Source organism: Carlito syrichta, unplaced genomic scaffold (genome assembly GCF_000164805.1).
Source record: "Carlito syrichta isolate Samal-C Ts95f unplaced genomic scaffold, Tarsius_syrichta-2.0.1 Scaffold313246, whole genome shotgun sequence".
NCBI classification, from domain to species: domain Eukaryota; kingdom Metazoa; phylum Chordata; class Mammalia; order Primates; family Tarsiidae; genus Carlito; species Carlito syrichta.
This window is the reverse complement of record NW_007257342.1, coordinates 116,174-132,193: the sequence shown is the minus strand read 5'-3', so window position 1 is coordinate 132,193 and position 16,020 is coordinate 116,174. Positions and strand designations below refer to the sequence as shown.

Sequence of the window (16,020 nt, the reverse complement as noted above, 5' to 3'; positions counted from 1 at the left end):
TTCCCAACCTATAAGGACGCTGGCAATCTGCTGCCTGGCTCCATGCCCACCCAGCCCACCCAGGCAAGGAGCCAGCAACCTGGGTCCACCTTAGATCAAAGCAAGGCTTCCCCGAAACTGGGTGCTCCAAGCTCTCACAGAGTCTTCCCACCGGCCCAGGGGAAAGTTGGGACAGATTCTTATGCTTTACAGGCCAGAGAAAATGGGCAAAAGTTGGATGAAAAATGAGCATCACCACAGGGGAGTGTTTCTTCCTCTTGCCACGGGATGAAGCCTCCCACTCTGATGATGGTGGGGGGGGTGTGAGTCCATCCCACCCAACCTTCCCAGGACACTGGAACAAGGGGAGGGGGTGAGGTGCGCACAGGCTGAGGTCCCCAAACATCACATTCCGAACGGCCAGAGGCAGCTGCGTTTAATGGGGTGGCACAGACAGCAGAACCCTCAGCCAGAAGCCAAGGGCAGCCTGCACAACACAGCAGGATTTTGCAGTAACTGACAGATTCAGGAGATGGGCACCGAGTGCCCAACCACTTAGTCCCAGTGAGCTCTCTGCCACCTCCCTGCAGCATCTGGTACAGATGGGTGGGGCATGGAGAAGGAGCCAAAATCCAAAGCCAGGAGCCCATGGAACTACTTGCAAGGTTATTCAGGTGAGGCTAGAGAGAGGAAAGAGCATTGTCAGTAGCTGTTTCACAGAGGACACCTCCCTCTCAAGGTGCTTGCCTCCACCCTCCGCCCTGGACTTTTGTCCCAGCCCAGCCCTGGAGCCACACTTGGAGCTACACTCAGAGCCCCACCTGGCCCCATCCTGGTTACAGGTTTGACTGCATCCATGAGTCACAGTCCAGTCCAGAACTCTCAGTGCTTACATACTCAAAGGGACTCCATCAGGTCAACTCACTCAAAAACTTATTCAGTGTTACTGCTCATAACCCAGAGTGGCAGAGGGCAGGCAAGTCTATCTCACAGAGGAGGGAACAACAGGGCTCAGCAAGGGAAAGGGCTGTGCCCAGGCCACAAATGCCCCAGTGCCAGGGCTGGGCTAGAACTTTGGCCTCCTTCCCCAGAACACTACCCTATTAGTGCTAACTAAACACAAAAGGTCACGAATACTAGGCTGGAAAAGAGATTAAGTAAAAACATTCTTCCTGGAGGTGACAATCAAGTGCATGATTATAAATCCTAAGTACCTAACTGCTTACCTGACACCTTCATTGTGACATCTCACAGACACCCAAAACTCAACATGTCCAAGAACCAAAGGAGGCTAGTGAATATTATCTCTTCCTTTATAATAACCATTTATTTATCTTATCTAATGGTATAGGCTAGAACCACTAAAACAATGCTGACCAGTGCTGGTGACTATAGGCAATTTTGCCTGCCTTTAATGGCAGTTTCTAACGTTTCACTGTTAAATGGAACATTTGCTGTAGTTCTTTTTGGTAAGTTAGGTTCTGTTCTCATGTTGCTACGAGGTTTTTTGTCTTGTTCTTTAAAATTAAATTAGTTGTGTAAGTACTATCTTCCTTCTAAGATTCGATGTTCCAAAAGGGCAGGGGGAGTACATTTTATTCATCACCACACTACTGCTTGCACATACAAAGTAAAACAAATGACAAAAATATTGGTATCACCTTCCTGTTAATTGCTCACCAGTACTGACAGCAGAGTTTGTCAGTGTGGCTCCCAAAATGCCCCCATCAGAATCATCAGGGTAGTTTATTTAAAAAGAAAAAAACAAAAACCCATACATTGTTAAGCCCCACTCCAGACTTAGGGAGTAAATCTGAGGGGTGACACCAGGAATCTACTTAAACAAGCATTCAACACACACTAAAGCTCAAAACCACAGGCTTACAGGTGACACAAGTATCTATTTATTCCCTGAAGCTAGTCTAAATGATCTGTCCCCTATGAAACCTCCTTTATCCCAGAAAGCTTCTCACCAAAACTTCCCAAGCCACCCATCTGAGAACAATTAAGGCACTTTTTGTATTCTTTTTTTTGGAGTTGGAGTCTCACTCTGTCGCCCAGACTGGAGTGCAGTGGCCGCTGCCGGCCACCGCAGCCTCGACCTGCTGGGCTCCGGCGAGCCTTCCGCCTCAGCCTTCCAAGTAGCTGGAACTACAGGCACGCGCTAACATGCACGACTAACTTTTTGATTTATTGTAGAGATGAGGTCTCGCCAAGTTGCCCAGGCGGGTCTCGAACCTGCGGGCTCAGGCAATCCACTCACCTCAGCCTCCCAAAGTGTGGGATTATGGGCTGAGCCACAGAGCCCGGTCAATTAAGGCACTTTTTATTTCTCCTCTGAAGGCAGCTGAAAGTTACATGTGGTCACTAAATCTTTTCTCCCCTGCTATACTGTTAGCCCCTCAGAAGCAGAACATAGGACTAAGTTGCCTGGTTATGCCCCACGGGGCCTTGTCCCTAGAGTTCAATGAAAGTCAGGAAAATGAGGAAGAGAGATTTTTACCCGAGAGAGCAGAGGTCTGTTACTACTTGGCACTTGCTCTACTTTGGGGTCTCTGTCTTAATAAAGACTCCTGTGTGGCTGGGTGTGGTGTGTCTTGAGAAGAGCCCTCCAGCAAAGGATAAGCAAGAGGGAGGCTGACTATCCAGCAACGGCTGCTCTTCCTGAGAAGAGACTCTAAAGTCTCACACCTCAGAGTCTCCAGGGTTAGTGTCCACTGTTTTTTGTTTTGTTTTTTAACCCACCAAAATCCAGAAAGTGATTCTGATGTGATACCCAGCCACCAGCCAGGCTAAGAGTTCCTTTAAGCATCGGGGTGTTGTCAGTGTTTAAGGGCAGCCTTCCCACCTCACCTTAGCAAATAGCTCTTTTCTGTCTCGGGCCTTGGGCTGCTGGCTGGGGAGACTAACAGACAGGCAAATACAAGCTGCAAATCAATGTGGTCACTGATCAGATAAGACAGACCATAGGGAAGGCCTGCCTAGAGAGGGGACACTAAGCTGAGTCTTCAAGGATGAGGATTAGCAGGTCCTCAAGAAATAGCTTTTAAAGGTCATAGAATATTGAAACAAAAAATGTTGGCTGTATCCGCTCAGCAGAGGACAGCTATGCTACTACGCTCTAGGAGAACCTACCAGTACACACATATGGCTCCCCTTCTTGATGGCAACCCTTTCTCCTACCATTAAAAGGCAAGTGAGCCCCTGCCCTGAGCAGAAGAGAGATCCCAAATACCTGTCAATGAGGGAATCCCGCATGCTGGTGGCAATGGTGCTAGGCTGGGCTTCATTCAGTTTGAAGACACTCTCCACCACTGACAGCTCTGTGCTGGTTGTGTCCAGGCCACAGAAGGCACACCAGTCGTTCACCACCATCCCAGCAGCAATCACCTCACTACCTCGATTCACAGTGCCCGCCTGCCAAGAGATGGGCTCAGTGTGGGTCATGGCACCCAAGTCTCCCTCTTCCTTAGTGAGAACTCTCCACAAATCCTGTTCCCTGACATGCAGCCCCAATCCCAAACTGTGGCAGGTTACTGACCCAGACTCCCGAACACTGGGCAAAGGGATCTGCCTCAGCAGGAGACAGGCGTCAGAGGACAGGAATGCTTACCACAAGGGGGACCTGAAGAAGAGAGGACAGCTCATCCTGGTCTTCAATTGAAGTCTTGGGATGCACCAGCCCTCCCTGATTGCTGAAGACACAGTAGCTTCCTACCAGCACCTGGTCAGCCACAGTCTGTCTGAAGACTTCCACCTTGAGCACATCAGCCAGGATTTCTTCTGTCTCCTGGTAGCCAAAGGTACTGTGTTCAGGGCCCAGAACTTACAGGCCAAAGACCCAGAGGCCTGGTTCCCCGAGTCCCTCATTTCTCTGTTACAGACCTCATATGAAAGCCACACCCAGAAAAAGGAGGGAGTACAGCTTAAAGTAGTCTAGGCCAGCCGTAGAGCCCCTACTGTCCATGCATACTTTGAACAGCTGGAGTCATGTTACCATTTCCCTCTGTTTCAGTCAAAAGTTCAACTGACAAACACCTATCCTAGCCCAGGCTGTGGGACTGAATGGGTCTATCCAATCCTCTCTCCATCTTCTTTCTGACACTGACTACACCATGGAAGGCCTCTATTATACCTTTCAGGTATTCCAATGAGTACCCGAAACTCAAGAGCCCACAGGTTAAACACACACACACACACACACACGGCACCCCTAATCCCTGCCTGTAAGGAAAAAGCAGTGGCTATCCACTGACTAGGATGGTCCCTTGACTCTTGGGCCAAGTTGGGCTGCCTTACCCTATCCAAGTCTGGGTGGACCAAGGCCACATAGTCATTGCATGTGGTGACGTTGCCCAAGGCTGAGAGCCGCTCCTCCACCCGGCGGATCTGCACAGAGTCTGGGAGGCAGTTGCGAATATGTTGCAGCTCCTGGTCGGTGGTGTTGTTGGGCACGAGGAGACCATGCCTGTTCCCTGGAGAGACACAAATTGGAAGGCGGGGCAAAGATGATCCATGAATTCACAAGATGCCTGCTGAGCCCTGGGGGCTGAGGATACCACCCAGCCCAATCAGCTCAGACCCCAGTCCTCCAACCCACTGATCCATACAACCCCCAGGGCAGGCCAGAGATGGCCCAGAGTCCGTCCCAACAAACCTTGCCCATTCACCATCAACTGATGGGAGCAGGACTAACAGGAAGGGCCCTTGGCATTAGTTGTACATCTTGCTACTTAAAAATTGAGCTATCTACACACCTACCAGAATGACTAAAATTTTTAAAAGACCATCAATACCAAGTGTTGGTAAAGACATATGGAGCAAATGAAACTGTCACACACTCTGTTACCAGAGTGCAAATTGGTCAAGCACTTCAAATAATTATGTGTCATCATCTATTGCACTGAATAGCCACATAACCTGTGACTGTGCCATGCCACTCCTAGGAAGTTCACACGTGTTCACTAAAAAACATAGCAGCACTATCCTTAATAGACCAAAGTGAAAACTACCCAAATGCATGCTGTCAACAGAATGGATGAATACGCTGTGGTATACTTACACAAAACATCCTCTAAAGCAATAAGGATGAACAAATTACTAACATGTGACAACTATGGCTAAACCTCTGCTATCCTTGCAAGGCCACAACTTCTAAACCCTGAGTTACCCTCATCATAAAATACACCAAAAGCCCAGCTAAAATCTCCCTTGTTATGTCAGAACTTGCTTCAAGTCCTAAGGCCATGGTTGGAGATTAGGGTGTGTTAACTGAATAATACTTGGCTAGGCTTGGTGGCTCAGCCTGAAATTGCAGCACTTTGGGAGGATGAGGCAAGTAGATTGCCTGAGCCCATGGTCTGAGACCAGTCCAGGCAACTTGGCGAGACCTCATCTCTACAATAAATCAATTAGCCAGGTGTGGTGGCGCACGCCTGTAGTTCTGGCTACTTGGAAGGCTTAGGCAGAAGGATCGCTGGAGCCCAGCACGTCGATGCTGGGGTGGCCATGAGCATGCCACTGCACTCCAGCCTGGGCGACAGAGTGAGACTCCAAAAAGAAAATACTTAGTGTCACCAGTTTTAAGATTAACCAAAAATAATAAAATCAAAAAATAAAGAAACAGATGTCTATATTGCCTCAATGAACAGAATTAAGAAACAAGAGGTGGCAGCGATGGGAGACAGATCCAGCTTAAAGAAGGACCAATGGCCAGAGTCAACAGTGCTGAGAGGCAGGAAAGTAAGGTGGAGATGTGGTCAAGGGAATTTAAGATTTATGCGTTACTGAGCAGGATGGCTCCGAATATTGGCTGTTTTCTAGAGGCAGAAATGGATGCTAAGAGGTAACTTGCCCACAGTCAGTGTCAGGGGAGAGCTGAGACACAAATCCTTCACACTGGGTGTGGAACCTGGTGGGTGAGTCACTCAGGCTCTGAGCCTCTGCTTCCTCATTAGTCAAATTTAGGCCAATGATTCCTACATCCTGTGTCTTTGTGAAGACGAAATGAGAACAAGAATGAAAGCACCTCGCCTTTGCCTAAGGCTGCCCCTAATCTGCTGCCACTTAGACTGGATCTGCTAGCTCAGAGAGACTCCACAGTCTCCAGAGACAAAGGATGAAAGGCTGGGAATTTCTAGGTCACCCCGGGTCCCCTCTGGGGTATGGTTAGTGGTGCCTGTAGTCGTGGTATCATCCACCTGCCTTACCCACACACATGCGCCCGATGATGCGGCAGCCGGCGATGGACGCGTGCACCACGGGGATGGTGTCGGCAAGCTCGCCCTCGAACACACTGTGGGGACACGACTCAGCGGTTACAGGCCGAGGGACCGGTACCCTCGGCTCTGCGGGAGCGCGAGTCGCCGCAGCCCTCCCCCACCGCCTGCCCCGAGGCTCCCGCCGCACCTGTAGAAGTTCTCCGACCCTCCTATGGCCACCAGGCAGTAGGTGTTGGTGAGCTTGGCAAAGCAGCCGATTTCACAGTTGTTCTCGAAAGACGCTCGGACAGCCATGAGGCCTGGGGGCCGCAGGGCCGGGAGTTCAAGGCCAGCGGATATTCTCCCGGGTGTCCCAGCCTTGGCCCCTCGGGCCCCGCCGCGACCCCGCCCCACTCGCCCCTCAGACCTCGGGTCCCGCCCACGGGCCCCCCAGGTTCTCCGGCCCTGGACCCCTCGGCCGCCACCCTCTCGGCTCGAGGCCCGGGGCTGACCGTCCCGTCCGCTCTCACCCCAGCTCACCAAGTATGCGCAACCTCCACGCGCGACGAGAACCCTTTCGCCTCCCTCAAAAGGTTCCGTTTCCGCCTCCGCCCAGAAGACTTCCGGGAGGGGCCGACGCACCCGGGCGCGCACACGGCCCCTCTACCGCCAGCCTCCAGAAGGACTCTATGGTTACAAGCTGTCTACGCGCGGTCCTGTCTGGCCCCGACCCCGTGCTGTTGCTCGCTTTCATTCATATTTATCCAGGAGCTTTTGAGGAGCTACAATCGACCTAGATCTGCGACTGGTTGGACGCGAGGTTTGAGGGAGAGGGGGAGCCAGGGATGTCTCGCAGAAAATAGGTGGATGATGGAGATATTTCCTGAAATGCACTCGGAAGAAAGGCAGGTTTGGGGAAAGTGATGAGTCCAGCTGTGCCTTAAGAGGCTGAAGTCTGGCCTTGAAGCCCGGGGAGATGGAGAGCTGAGGAATGAAATTAGGCGCTGAAGACTGGGGTGCCTGAGGCCACCAGAGGAGAGGGCTTCCGGAGGGAGAAGTGAGACCAGGACAAAGGAGCTGGAGGAGGAGGCGGGCGGAGAAGTAGAGGAACCAGGCTGAAGGTGTTGGAGAGAGGGAGGATCTTAGAGAAAGGTTAGAGGGAAAGGGGTACAGGGCGGGCCAGGATGTGGGTGTTGACTGGCTTCCACGATGTGCTTCTCGCGCGGGCTCTGTCACTCCGCAGCCACCTGTCCTAGGGATAACGGTGACGGCCAAGGGCCCTGCACGCTTGGACAGGAAACACTTGGCCCACATTTTGTAGAATCTACAAAAGCCCCAGGGTCTCTCAGAATGTCACAGTGGGAACAGGGGGACTTGGAACCCCTTGGTCTCCCCGAAGCATTTCTTCTGCCATTCACTGTCCTCTGGGGCCCTCCATAATGAGCCTGAATGGTGCTCTTCCCCTTCCCCCAAGGTGCCATCACATAACTCCCCAGCTCAAGATATGTATAGCATGCTGCTGCCAGGTCATAACCATGTCTGCCTTTATTGATTTGTATCATGTATACTGTCCCAGGTGGTGAGTTGATGAAAAAGTCCACAACCTGTCAAATACTCAGCAAGATGATGATGATGATGATGTGGAAAGGCCCACCATCCGTCACAGCCTGTACTTCAAGAGATACTCAGCAAGAAGAAGATGATGATGAGTGAGTGAGTGAGTGTGTGTGTGTGTGTGTGTGTGTGTGTGTGTGTGTGTGTAGGTATCCACATGCTCTTTTCATTCTCCACAGCTCATATCTGACCCACTTACTCTGTCCTCTTTTGGGCGTCTCTTCACCCAGTACCCTCTACCAAGAATGCCTCTCTTTCCTCCATCTGTCCAAAACCTCCCCATCCTTCAAGGCCTGGTTCAAAGGCTACCTCCCCTAAGAAACTTCCCTGACCACTCCACCATTCTCTGTCCTGTATTTTCTATCATCCTCTGTCACAGGTAAGCCTTTAACTTGATATAGCTGTGGCTTGTCCTCCAGTAGCATAATATGCATTTCACCCTTTTCCCCAGGGTCTGAAGCTGACTCATCTGTCAGCCCTACAGTATGCCCAGTGCCGGACTGGAAACACAGCTTAGATCCAAGAAGATACTGGTGTCTGTGTGTGTGTGTGTGTGTGTGTGTGTGTGTGTGTGTGTGTGTATGTGTTGGGTTAAATGCATATTTATGGTTTGTGGATCCTGAGGGGGTCTGTAATGTGCCCCGACTGCATGTGTTTTATGTAGCCATTTATTTAGCCAATGACATTTATTGAGTACCTGCAACTAAAATTCTGCGTGTTGTGGCTTATCACATAGACTTATGTGTACGTGTTGTGGCTTATCACATAGACTTATGTGTACTTCCTTTGTGTATCTCTGGGTGTGCAGTTTGTGGATGTTTACCCTGGCAGTGTGCTGTGTGTATTGTGTGTACATCTGGGCATCTCTTTGATGTGCTTACTTTGTATACATGGAGACACATGAATTGTGGGTATTGTGTGTCATGTCTGTAGAAAAAAAAGATCTAGAACCAGAAAGACACAGGTCTGGGCCCTTATTCTGCAATTTACTTGAACTTGACTCCAAGTAAGTCATTCAGACTCTCAGGGAGTCTGCATTATTTTTTTTTTTTTGAAAGGAGGATAGTATCTATGATCCTATAATTATATTCCTACAGGAGGTCCATGTTGTAGCGTGCTGTGAAGATGAAGAATGGTAAAAAGTAACTTGTATGAAGTGCCAGCATAGTGGCATGCAGTAGGTGCTCAGTAGCTGTGGGTTCCATTTCCCCATGTCAGAGAGAGAGAGAGAGAAAGTGTGTGTGTGTGTGTGTGTGTGTGTGTGTGTGTGTAGAATCTTGCGCCCAGAGAGTGTGCCTGACCTGGGCTTCTAGACACATTCTTTCCTCAGAGTCTGGGACTTGAGCAGTCCAGAGTCTTAGTGGATGAAGGAGGGACGTGTCCTTGCCAGAAGCAGGGCTAGGACTCAAAGCGACTTCGAAGCAGCTTGAACTTGGACTTGTTGTACTTGGTGATGAGGTCCAGTTTGCTGTGGCCCAGGGTCAGCCGTTTCTCATCCCTAAAGAGGTTATTGCTGCTACCATTGTGATGGCTGCTGGTGGGACCTCCAAGGAAGCCAGGCTCAGGCCCCTGCCTGGCCCCCGGCAACTGATGATACTTGGTGATGTGGCTCAGCTTGCTGTGGCCCAGAGTCATCCGCTTCTCGTCCCCAGAGCCCACTTCAGCCATGTGAGCAGAGCTTGGTCCTGGGAGACCATTGGGCCCAGGCCCCTCACCCCGGAACGGGCCAAATTTTGTGATGAGGTCCAGCTGGCTATGGCCCAGGGTCTGTCGCTGCTCATCTGGACCCTGTCTGGTAGGCCTGGCTGAGGAGTTGGCTTCGGGGGGCACTCTGAAGCCCCGGGCCTTGGGGTACTGTACCAGGAGGTCCAATTGGCCACGGCTATGGTTTAGGGACAGCATTCTGTCCTCTGGGGCCCGATCGCCAGGTCTGAGGGAATCTGACTCAGGGGTACCCCCAGCACCCTGGGCCTGGGGCAGAAAATCCATCTGGCTGTCACTGTGGCCTGGGGACACCCTCCTGTCTTCTGGGGCCTGCTCACCAGGCCGAAAGGAGCCTGAGTTGGGGGTAACCCCAGAGTCAGGGTCTCCTGCTTCTCGGGCTCTGGGGAAGGGGATAAGGAGATCCAGCTGACCATGGCTGTGACTCAGAGATGCCTTCTTCTCCTCCACCTTCTCCAGACCTATGCCAGGTACCCGGCGACCTCGTGGGGGGCTAGGCTCCTGGCTTCCTGGGAGTCCATTCTCTGGGAGCCGGGGCAGAGCTGGAACACCCCGAGGGAAGTGGAGGAGGGGCCGGGAGCAGGGAAGCAGAGGTGACCCTACTGTCAAGGTTAAGGGGCTGGTACTGTTGTGGTTGAGGGCAGGGGAGGACCGGGACCATGGGTATGCCCCAAGCTTGCCCAGGTTGGCCTTGTAGAGCCCAGGAGGGGAACCATGGTTAGGGTCTGACAGCTGACGATGCAGAGAAGCTTCGCCACTGGCTTCGTGGCGGGCAGGGCCTGGGGACAGGGACCCCATACCCATGACAGTGCAGCCACCACCTCCTGGTAGAAAGAGGTGAGAGGAGCGCCGCATTAGGGGTGAGCACTTGATGCTGCTGAGGCTGGTGCTGGAGGGCGAGGAGGGTGGGGGGCTTGGGATGCCAGGCCCGAAGGCCAGGGCCACTGGGGGAGGACAGGGTGGTCGGGGAGACAGTGGATCCTCGCCACCACAGAAGCCGTCCACAGGCCGTGACTCGGCGTACAGACAGCGGAACTCCCGATCAAAGTCTTCCACAATGCGGCCCCTCAGTTGCAGCACCATGCTGGTGTGGGCCTGACTGCAAAGCCAGGTGAAGCTGGGGGCAGAGGGCAAGGTCAGGGGGCCAAAGGCAGAGGCCCCTGGTCTCGGCAGCCGTCACACCAGGGGAGCGTGCCTGGAAACTGGACCAGAACTCCACCACCATGCAGATTCGCAGAGTGGGGCAGAGTTCTGACTCGAGTCTGTACTTCTGTGAGCCCTGCCTAGTGGGCTTTGGCACATGGCTGCCCCCCAGGGTCTCAACTTCCCCATCTGTAAAATGGCCTGGGGGAGGTTCCCCGAAGTCCCTCCACTTCCAATGTGCAATAGTTATTTTCTTTGCTGAGGGCATCACACAATCCTTCCATGAAAGCGATCTCCGGGGCTGACTTGCCCCCACCCATCCCCCGAGTCCTGCAAACACCTAGCACACAGTGAGTACTAGATACGGAATGGAGGAGTGGAGGGAAGGTCAAGGCTGCCAGCCAGTGGCCCAGCCCCAGGCCCCCTTCCCCCCTCCACAGGCTCACCTGTACACTCTCCCCGCCCCGCCGTGGGCTCACCTGTAGCTGCCCGCCACCACCTGCTCACAGTCGATGAGGACAAACTTCTCCAGAGCCTGCCCGGTGACACGGCGGCCTGCCTTGCTGCAGTAGGTGTCCCCACACGTGCTCCGTACACGCATGTTCTGGGTGGAGGTAGGGTGGAAGGTGACCTTGACAGAGTGGGGCTCAAGCCTGTCTGTTCCCCATAGCGTCTCTGACCCCAACCAGCTAAGGGAACCCTTCCTCCCACTCCCATTCCCCCACCACCCCCGCCCCCTGCCGCCAGTGCTCACTGATCGTCCAGCTGGCTCTTCTGCTCTCCCTGACTCCCCACCCCGCTTACTCTCCCTGGGTCCTCACTGACCGGCAAGTGTCCCCCATTGAGGTCCATCTTGTAGCACATCTCCAGGAAGTGCCTCAGATACTCCTGGGCAAGGAGCAGGTAGATGGGGACACCACGCCGGCTTGAGGCCTCCATAAGGTCACACAGAAGCTCCATGTCAGTGAATATGTCCATCACCACAGCCACCACCTGGTGGAAGGAGTGAGAGCTCAGCTCTGCCCAGGGTGCTGCCCACATCCAGCCCAGCCCAGGGCAGGGTCCAGCATCCCCTGGACTGAAAATCAAGAGGCTAGAACCTTCAGGAAAACTGAACTGGGAGGACTTTTAGTGATGACCTACTCCAGGTTTTGTTGTTGTTGTTTTGAGTTGGCGTCTCACTCTGTGGCCCAGACTGATGTGCAGTGACACACTCATGACCACCCCCATGGTGACCTGCCGGGCTCAGGTGATCCTTCCACCTCAGCCTTCCAAGTAGCCAAAACTACAGGCGCACGCTACCAAGTCTGGCTAATTTTTTGATTTACTGTAGAGATGAGGTCTCGCCAAGTTGCCCAGGCTGTTCTCGAACCCGTGGGCTCAGGCAACCCCTTCACCTTGGCCTCCCAAAGTGCTGGGATTACAGGCTTTAGCCACTGCACCCGGCCCTAGTCCAGGTTTTTAACATGGGTGCGGGGAGACTGATTATATTGACCCTCTAGCTGTTTGAAGGATTTCATGTGGACTTTCTGTGGGCTGCTTATGTGTCATCAGATTCTCAAAGACAGTCTGTGGATCAGCTGCACTAGGCTAAGGCCCCACTCCGCACTGAGGCCCCAGAGGACAGGAGGCGGAAGCAGAACCCAGATCCCAGTTCCCAAGCAAGTTCCTCGCGTTCCCCCCACTAAGTTCAGCGATAGCTCTAATCCATGAACTGTCTGAGGCTCCCCTCAATGGTCAGAGCTGCACACCAGTTACTGGATCTTCAGTGCCCTTTCCCAACCCTACCTTGGCTTCCCTGTGAAACTTTAGCCGTCTGGTGTGACACCTTACACTCACAGACTCCCTCACTTGCTCCCATGCCAAGTGGAACTAGGCTTTCTGCTTAGTTGAGGGCTAGGCTGGGACTTGCACCCCCATCCCATATAAAGGGCTACCTCGGAGGCCCCGGAAGCCTGGCACCTCCAGGCCCTCACTGGCCCTTCTCCTTGCACATGTATCCGTGGTGAGAATCTCCCAAGCAGGGCCAAGAGGCAGCACAGCACTCCAGCCCTGGAGCTGGACAAAATGGGGCTGAGACCTAGACTCGGCCTCTCCCTGGAGATAATAGCTTCAGGCAGGTCGCTTCCCTCCAGGTGCCTCAGCTTCCTCAGCTGTTAACTGGAAGTGTGATGGCTACACCTCCGATTTGCGGGGAATTAATGTGAAAATGCTCAGCACACACCAGGAGCTCCACACACATTCCTCTCCTGTTGCCTTCTGAACAAATGAGGACATTGGGCTGCAGGGAAAAGGAGTGTTTCCCAAAGTCACTCCAAGTAGTGACAGCCCAGAGCAGGAACCTGACTCATAACTTGAGGGACGGGGTCTAAGAGGGAGTGAGGAGGCGAGGCACTGGGGCGCTCTGGCTCACAGCACAGGCCTGGCCCGGGGTTGGGGGACAATGACATGCAGGAAAGATCAAAGGGGCAGGAGCGACCACAACAGCAACAGCCTCACTAATAACCCATTCCCGATGCCAGCCAGGCCTGGTCCTCCCCTGCCCGGGGCACAGGCAGGCTTGCCAAGGAGGCTCAGGAGGTGCCAGTGGGACTCCAGCGTCCTGGCTTCTTATCTCTGAGGCAGGGAAGTCATCTCGTCCATTGCCCTTGTCCCGAGTCAGGCAGGGCTTCAGGAGCAGTACTGTGCCCATGTGAGGCTGCAGCCTTCCTGGATGCTGGCCACCCCTCCCTATGTTCCTGACTCTCTCCTGAGCCCCTGCTCCCCATCACTGAGCCTGGCAGCTTCTGCTCCTCTTTCCTCATTGGTTCCGAGCTGAAAGCCCAGCCCTCAAGGCCATGCTGAGGGGGTCCACACACCAGTGCCCTCTCCCCTGCTTCAGGCCCAGCTGGAGATGCAGCTGGCAACATGGCCAGCAAGCAGGGTCATGGCTGCTGCCCAGGGCTTGAGTCAAAGACCTCTTCCTGAGCCCTGAGCTCTATATCACCAACTGACTGGAACTTCCTGGGCCAGTTCCGAGTCCCTCTCTGGTCTCTTTCTTCCTCTGTAAGTCAAGGGGGTGGCTTGGCTCACATGTTCTCCAAGGCTGGAGTCTTAGTTTGGGGACACTAATACTTTTTGATAACCTGATGAAGGCCATGGACCACCTCCCAAGAAAGATGCATAACGTGCACAACTTCATGTTTCTTTCTGGGGGACGGGAGGATCCCTGGGGCCCATGCCCTGTTCCATGCTTTTCCATAATGTTCTTGACCACCAAGGGGTTCCCGTTGTAAACAACACACTCCAGCCCTCTAGGAGCGTGTGATCTCAGTGCCAGATGCTTCAGTTCCGCCCCTAGGATGCCGTGTGGCCTTGGGCTGGCCTCGTTTCCCTCCCCGGGCCTCAGTTTCCACATCTATGCAGTGAATGAAGACATAACACCCTTACCGTGCGGGCCTGGCTGAAGAGGAAACGCAGCAGGTCCTTGATGTTCTTGGCTTTGTCCCTCTGGAAGTGGACCACAGCCTGGGTGGGGCTAAAGCCCGTGGCCTGTGGAACCTCAGGCCAGCCCAGGTCCAGGTCTGGGGGGTCTACATCGGAAGCCATGGGGAAGTAAGTGCCCGAGGTGACTTCAGAGAGCAGGCTGAGGCGGTCAGGCCCCGAAGCCTCTGGCCCCTGGGCCTCGCTGAGCTCGGGACCCCTACGCACGTGGCTAGTCATGTAGTCCACATCCAGGGCGCTGAGGAAGGGCAGCTCCCGCTCCTCTGAGAGGACCCGCAGGTAGGCAGTCTCGCCCCGCTCCAGGAGCGCATCGGCTGCCAGCCGGGCAGCCTCACTGTGCTGCAGCACCAGTGGTGAGCTCTCTCGCCACCATGGCCGTTTCAGCTCCTCCACCCGGCCCCGCAGGGGGCCTGCCATGCCCTGGGATCCCAAGCCTCCGAACATGCCCGCCACCTGGCTGCTTCACCCGCCAGCAGGCTCCATGGCCTGCACGCTGGGTTGGCTGCAGCAGGAAGAAGATACCGGCAGACCTGCCTCCTGCCCGCCTGCTCCGTGTATGGTAGGTCCCCCAAAATGCTGCCACCCTAAGTCAGAACCTTGCTCCGCCCATTGCCCCTGGCCTCTGGAACCTGTCGGGTCAGCCGCACCTGCCTGCTTGTGTTGGGACTCGCCTGCTCAGGAAAGTGGCAGTGTCAGGCACTCAGTGCACACTCCCGCCTCCCTCCCCGCCCTCCCCAGCAATCCTTCCCGTCCCCACTAGGTTCCTAGCAAGCCCCCAAACCCTGACCTTCCAGGAACCCACAGAGGTTGGATTTGTAATCCAGAGGGGCCCAGGCCTGCTCAGAGACACATACCTGCACATATACACACACGCACACTCCAGGTGTGATACAAGACACCCAGGATGAATGACTCAAGACACCCAGGAGAAGACATGAGCACACAGATACACTGACGCCTGACACTACAGGCTGACACAGGTGGACTACACATTTTGATCAAGCCCACTTGTACAAATGGACCCAGATACCAACTCAGAGACTGGCCATAACCCCATCATCCCGCCATGAGAGAATATGCTTGGCCCGTGTGCACACAGGCCCCAAGTAAGAGCTGGACGACAGTCAGACAGAACTACCAAGGATGACAACACCCCATCCAGACCTCTCTTGCTCTCACAATCACCCTGCCACTCTCCATCATTATAATTGTGGCGCCCACAGCCCCCTGCCCCACCTTCACCCCAGCTCAGAGCTCATCCTTCGAGGATCTGGAGCATGACTCAACCTAGCCCCCAAGAATGGCTGGGAAATGTTAAAATGCAGATCCTGCAGGCTCCACCCACCCTGAGATTCTGATGATCCAGTAGGGCTGAGGAGGCCTCCAGAGCTTGCCTTTTCTTCCCCCACGAAAGTTCTTTTTTTATTTTTTTTAAGAGTTGGAATCTCACTGTCACCCGGGCTGGAGTACATTGGCATGCTCATGGCCACCACAGCCTCCACCTGCTGGGCTCAGGTGATCCTTCCACCTCAGCCTTCCAAGTATCTGAAACCACAGGCACATGCCACCAAGCCCGGCTAATTTTCTGATTTATTGTGGAGATGAGGTCTTGCCAAGTTGCCCGGGCTGGTCTCAAACTCGTGGGCTCAGGCAGTACTCTCGCCTCCACCTCCCAAAGTGCTGGGATTATAGGTGTGAACCACCGCGCCTGGCTAAAAATTTATTCTTATATGTATAACAGGCTTCAAGACAACACTTCATTCTAGTTATAGGTGGCAAAAGAAGCTATATCAGTGAATACAGATATTCAAATATGAATAGAATCTAGAGTCATCACCACCTCAGGAACAAGGAACAGGGGGCCTTTGCTTTTAGCTCC

The 16,020-nt window shown here is 53.8% G+C and overlaps 2 protein-coding genes across 5 annotated transcripts in view; both read right to left on the bottom strand.

The window, feature by feature from the left end:
- EIF6 (eukaryotic translation initiation factor 6) overlaps positions 1–6,772 on the bottom strand; it is a 32,626-nt gene extending 25,854 nt beyond the window's left edge. Inside the window, exons 1-7 of one of the 4 annotated variants that reach the window (XR_002482671.1) lie at positions 6,388–6,705; positions 6,189–6,274; positions 4,279–4,454; positions 3,593–3,769; positions 3,215–3,396; positions 532–659; positions 119–133 (exon numbers count right to left, since the gene is read on the bottom strand). Coding sequence is in view for 2 of the 4 variants with exons in the window: in XM_008070260.1 (XP_008068451.1) it covers positions 650–659; positions 3,215–3,396; positions 3,593–3,769; positions 4,279–4,454; positions 6,189–6,274; positions 6,388–6,494 (738 nt within the window). In the remaining 2 variants the exon portion in view is untranslated. The other 3 variants (XM_008070260.1, XR_002482672.1, XM_008070259.2) reach the window with 3 other exon arrangements.
- A 2,255-nt stretch (positions 6,773–9,027) lies between these two features.
- On the bottom strand, positions 9,028–14,700 carry FAM83C (family with sequence similarity 83 member C). The gene is made up of 4 exons (XM_008070258.1): positions 14,088–14,700; positions 11,484–11,651; positions 11,138–11,262; positions 9,028–10,632 (listed from the first exon to the last, which is right to left on the bottom strand). The coding sequence occupies exons 1-4, from the start codon at positions 14,583–14,585 to the stop codon at positions 9,192–9,194; spliced, it is 2,232 nt and encodes a 743-aa protein (XP_008068449.1). The 5' UTR covers positions 14,586–14,700; the 3' UTR covers positions 9,028–9,191.
- Positions 14,701–16,020: the final 1,320 nt, after the last annotated feature.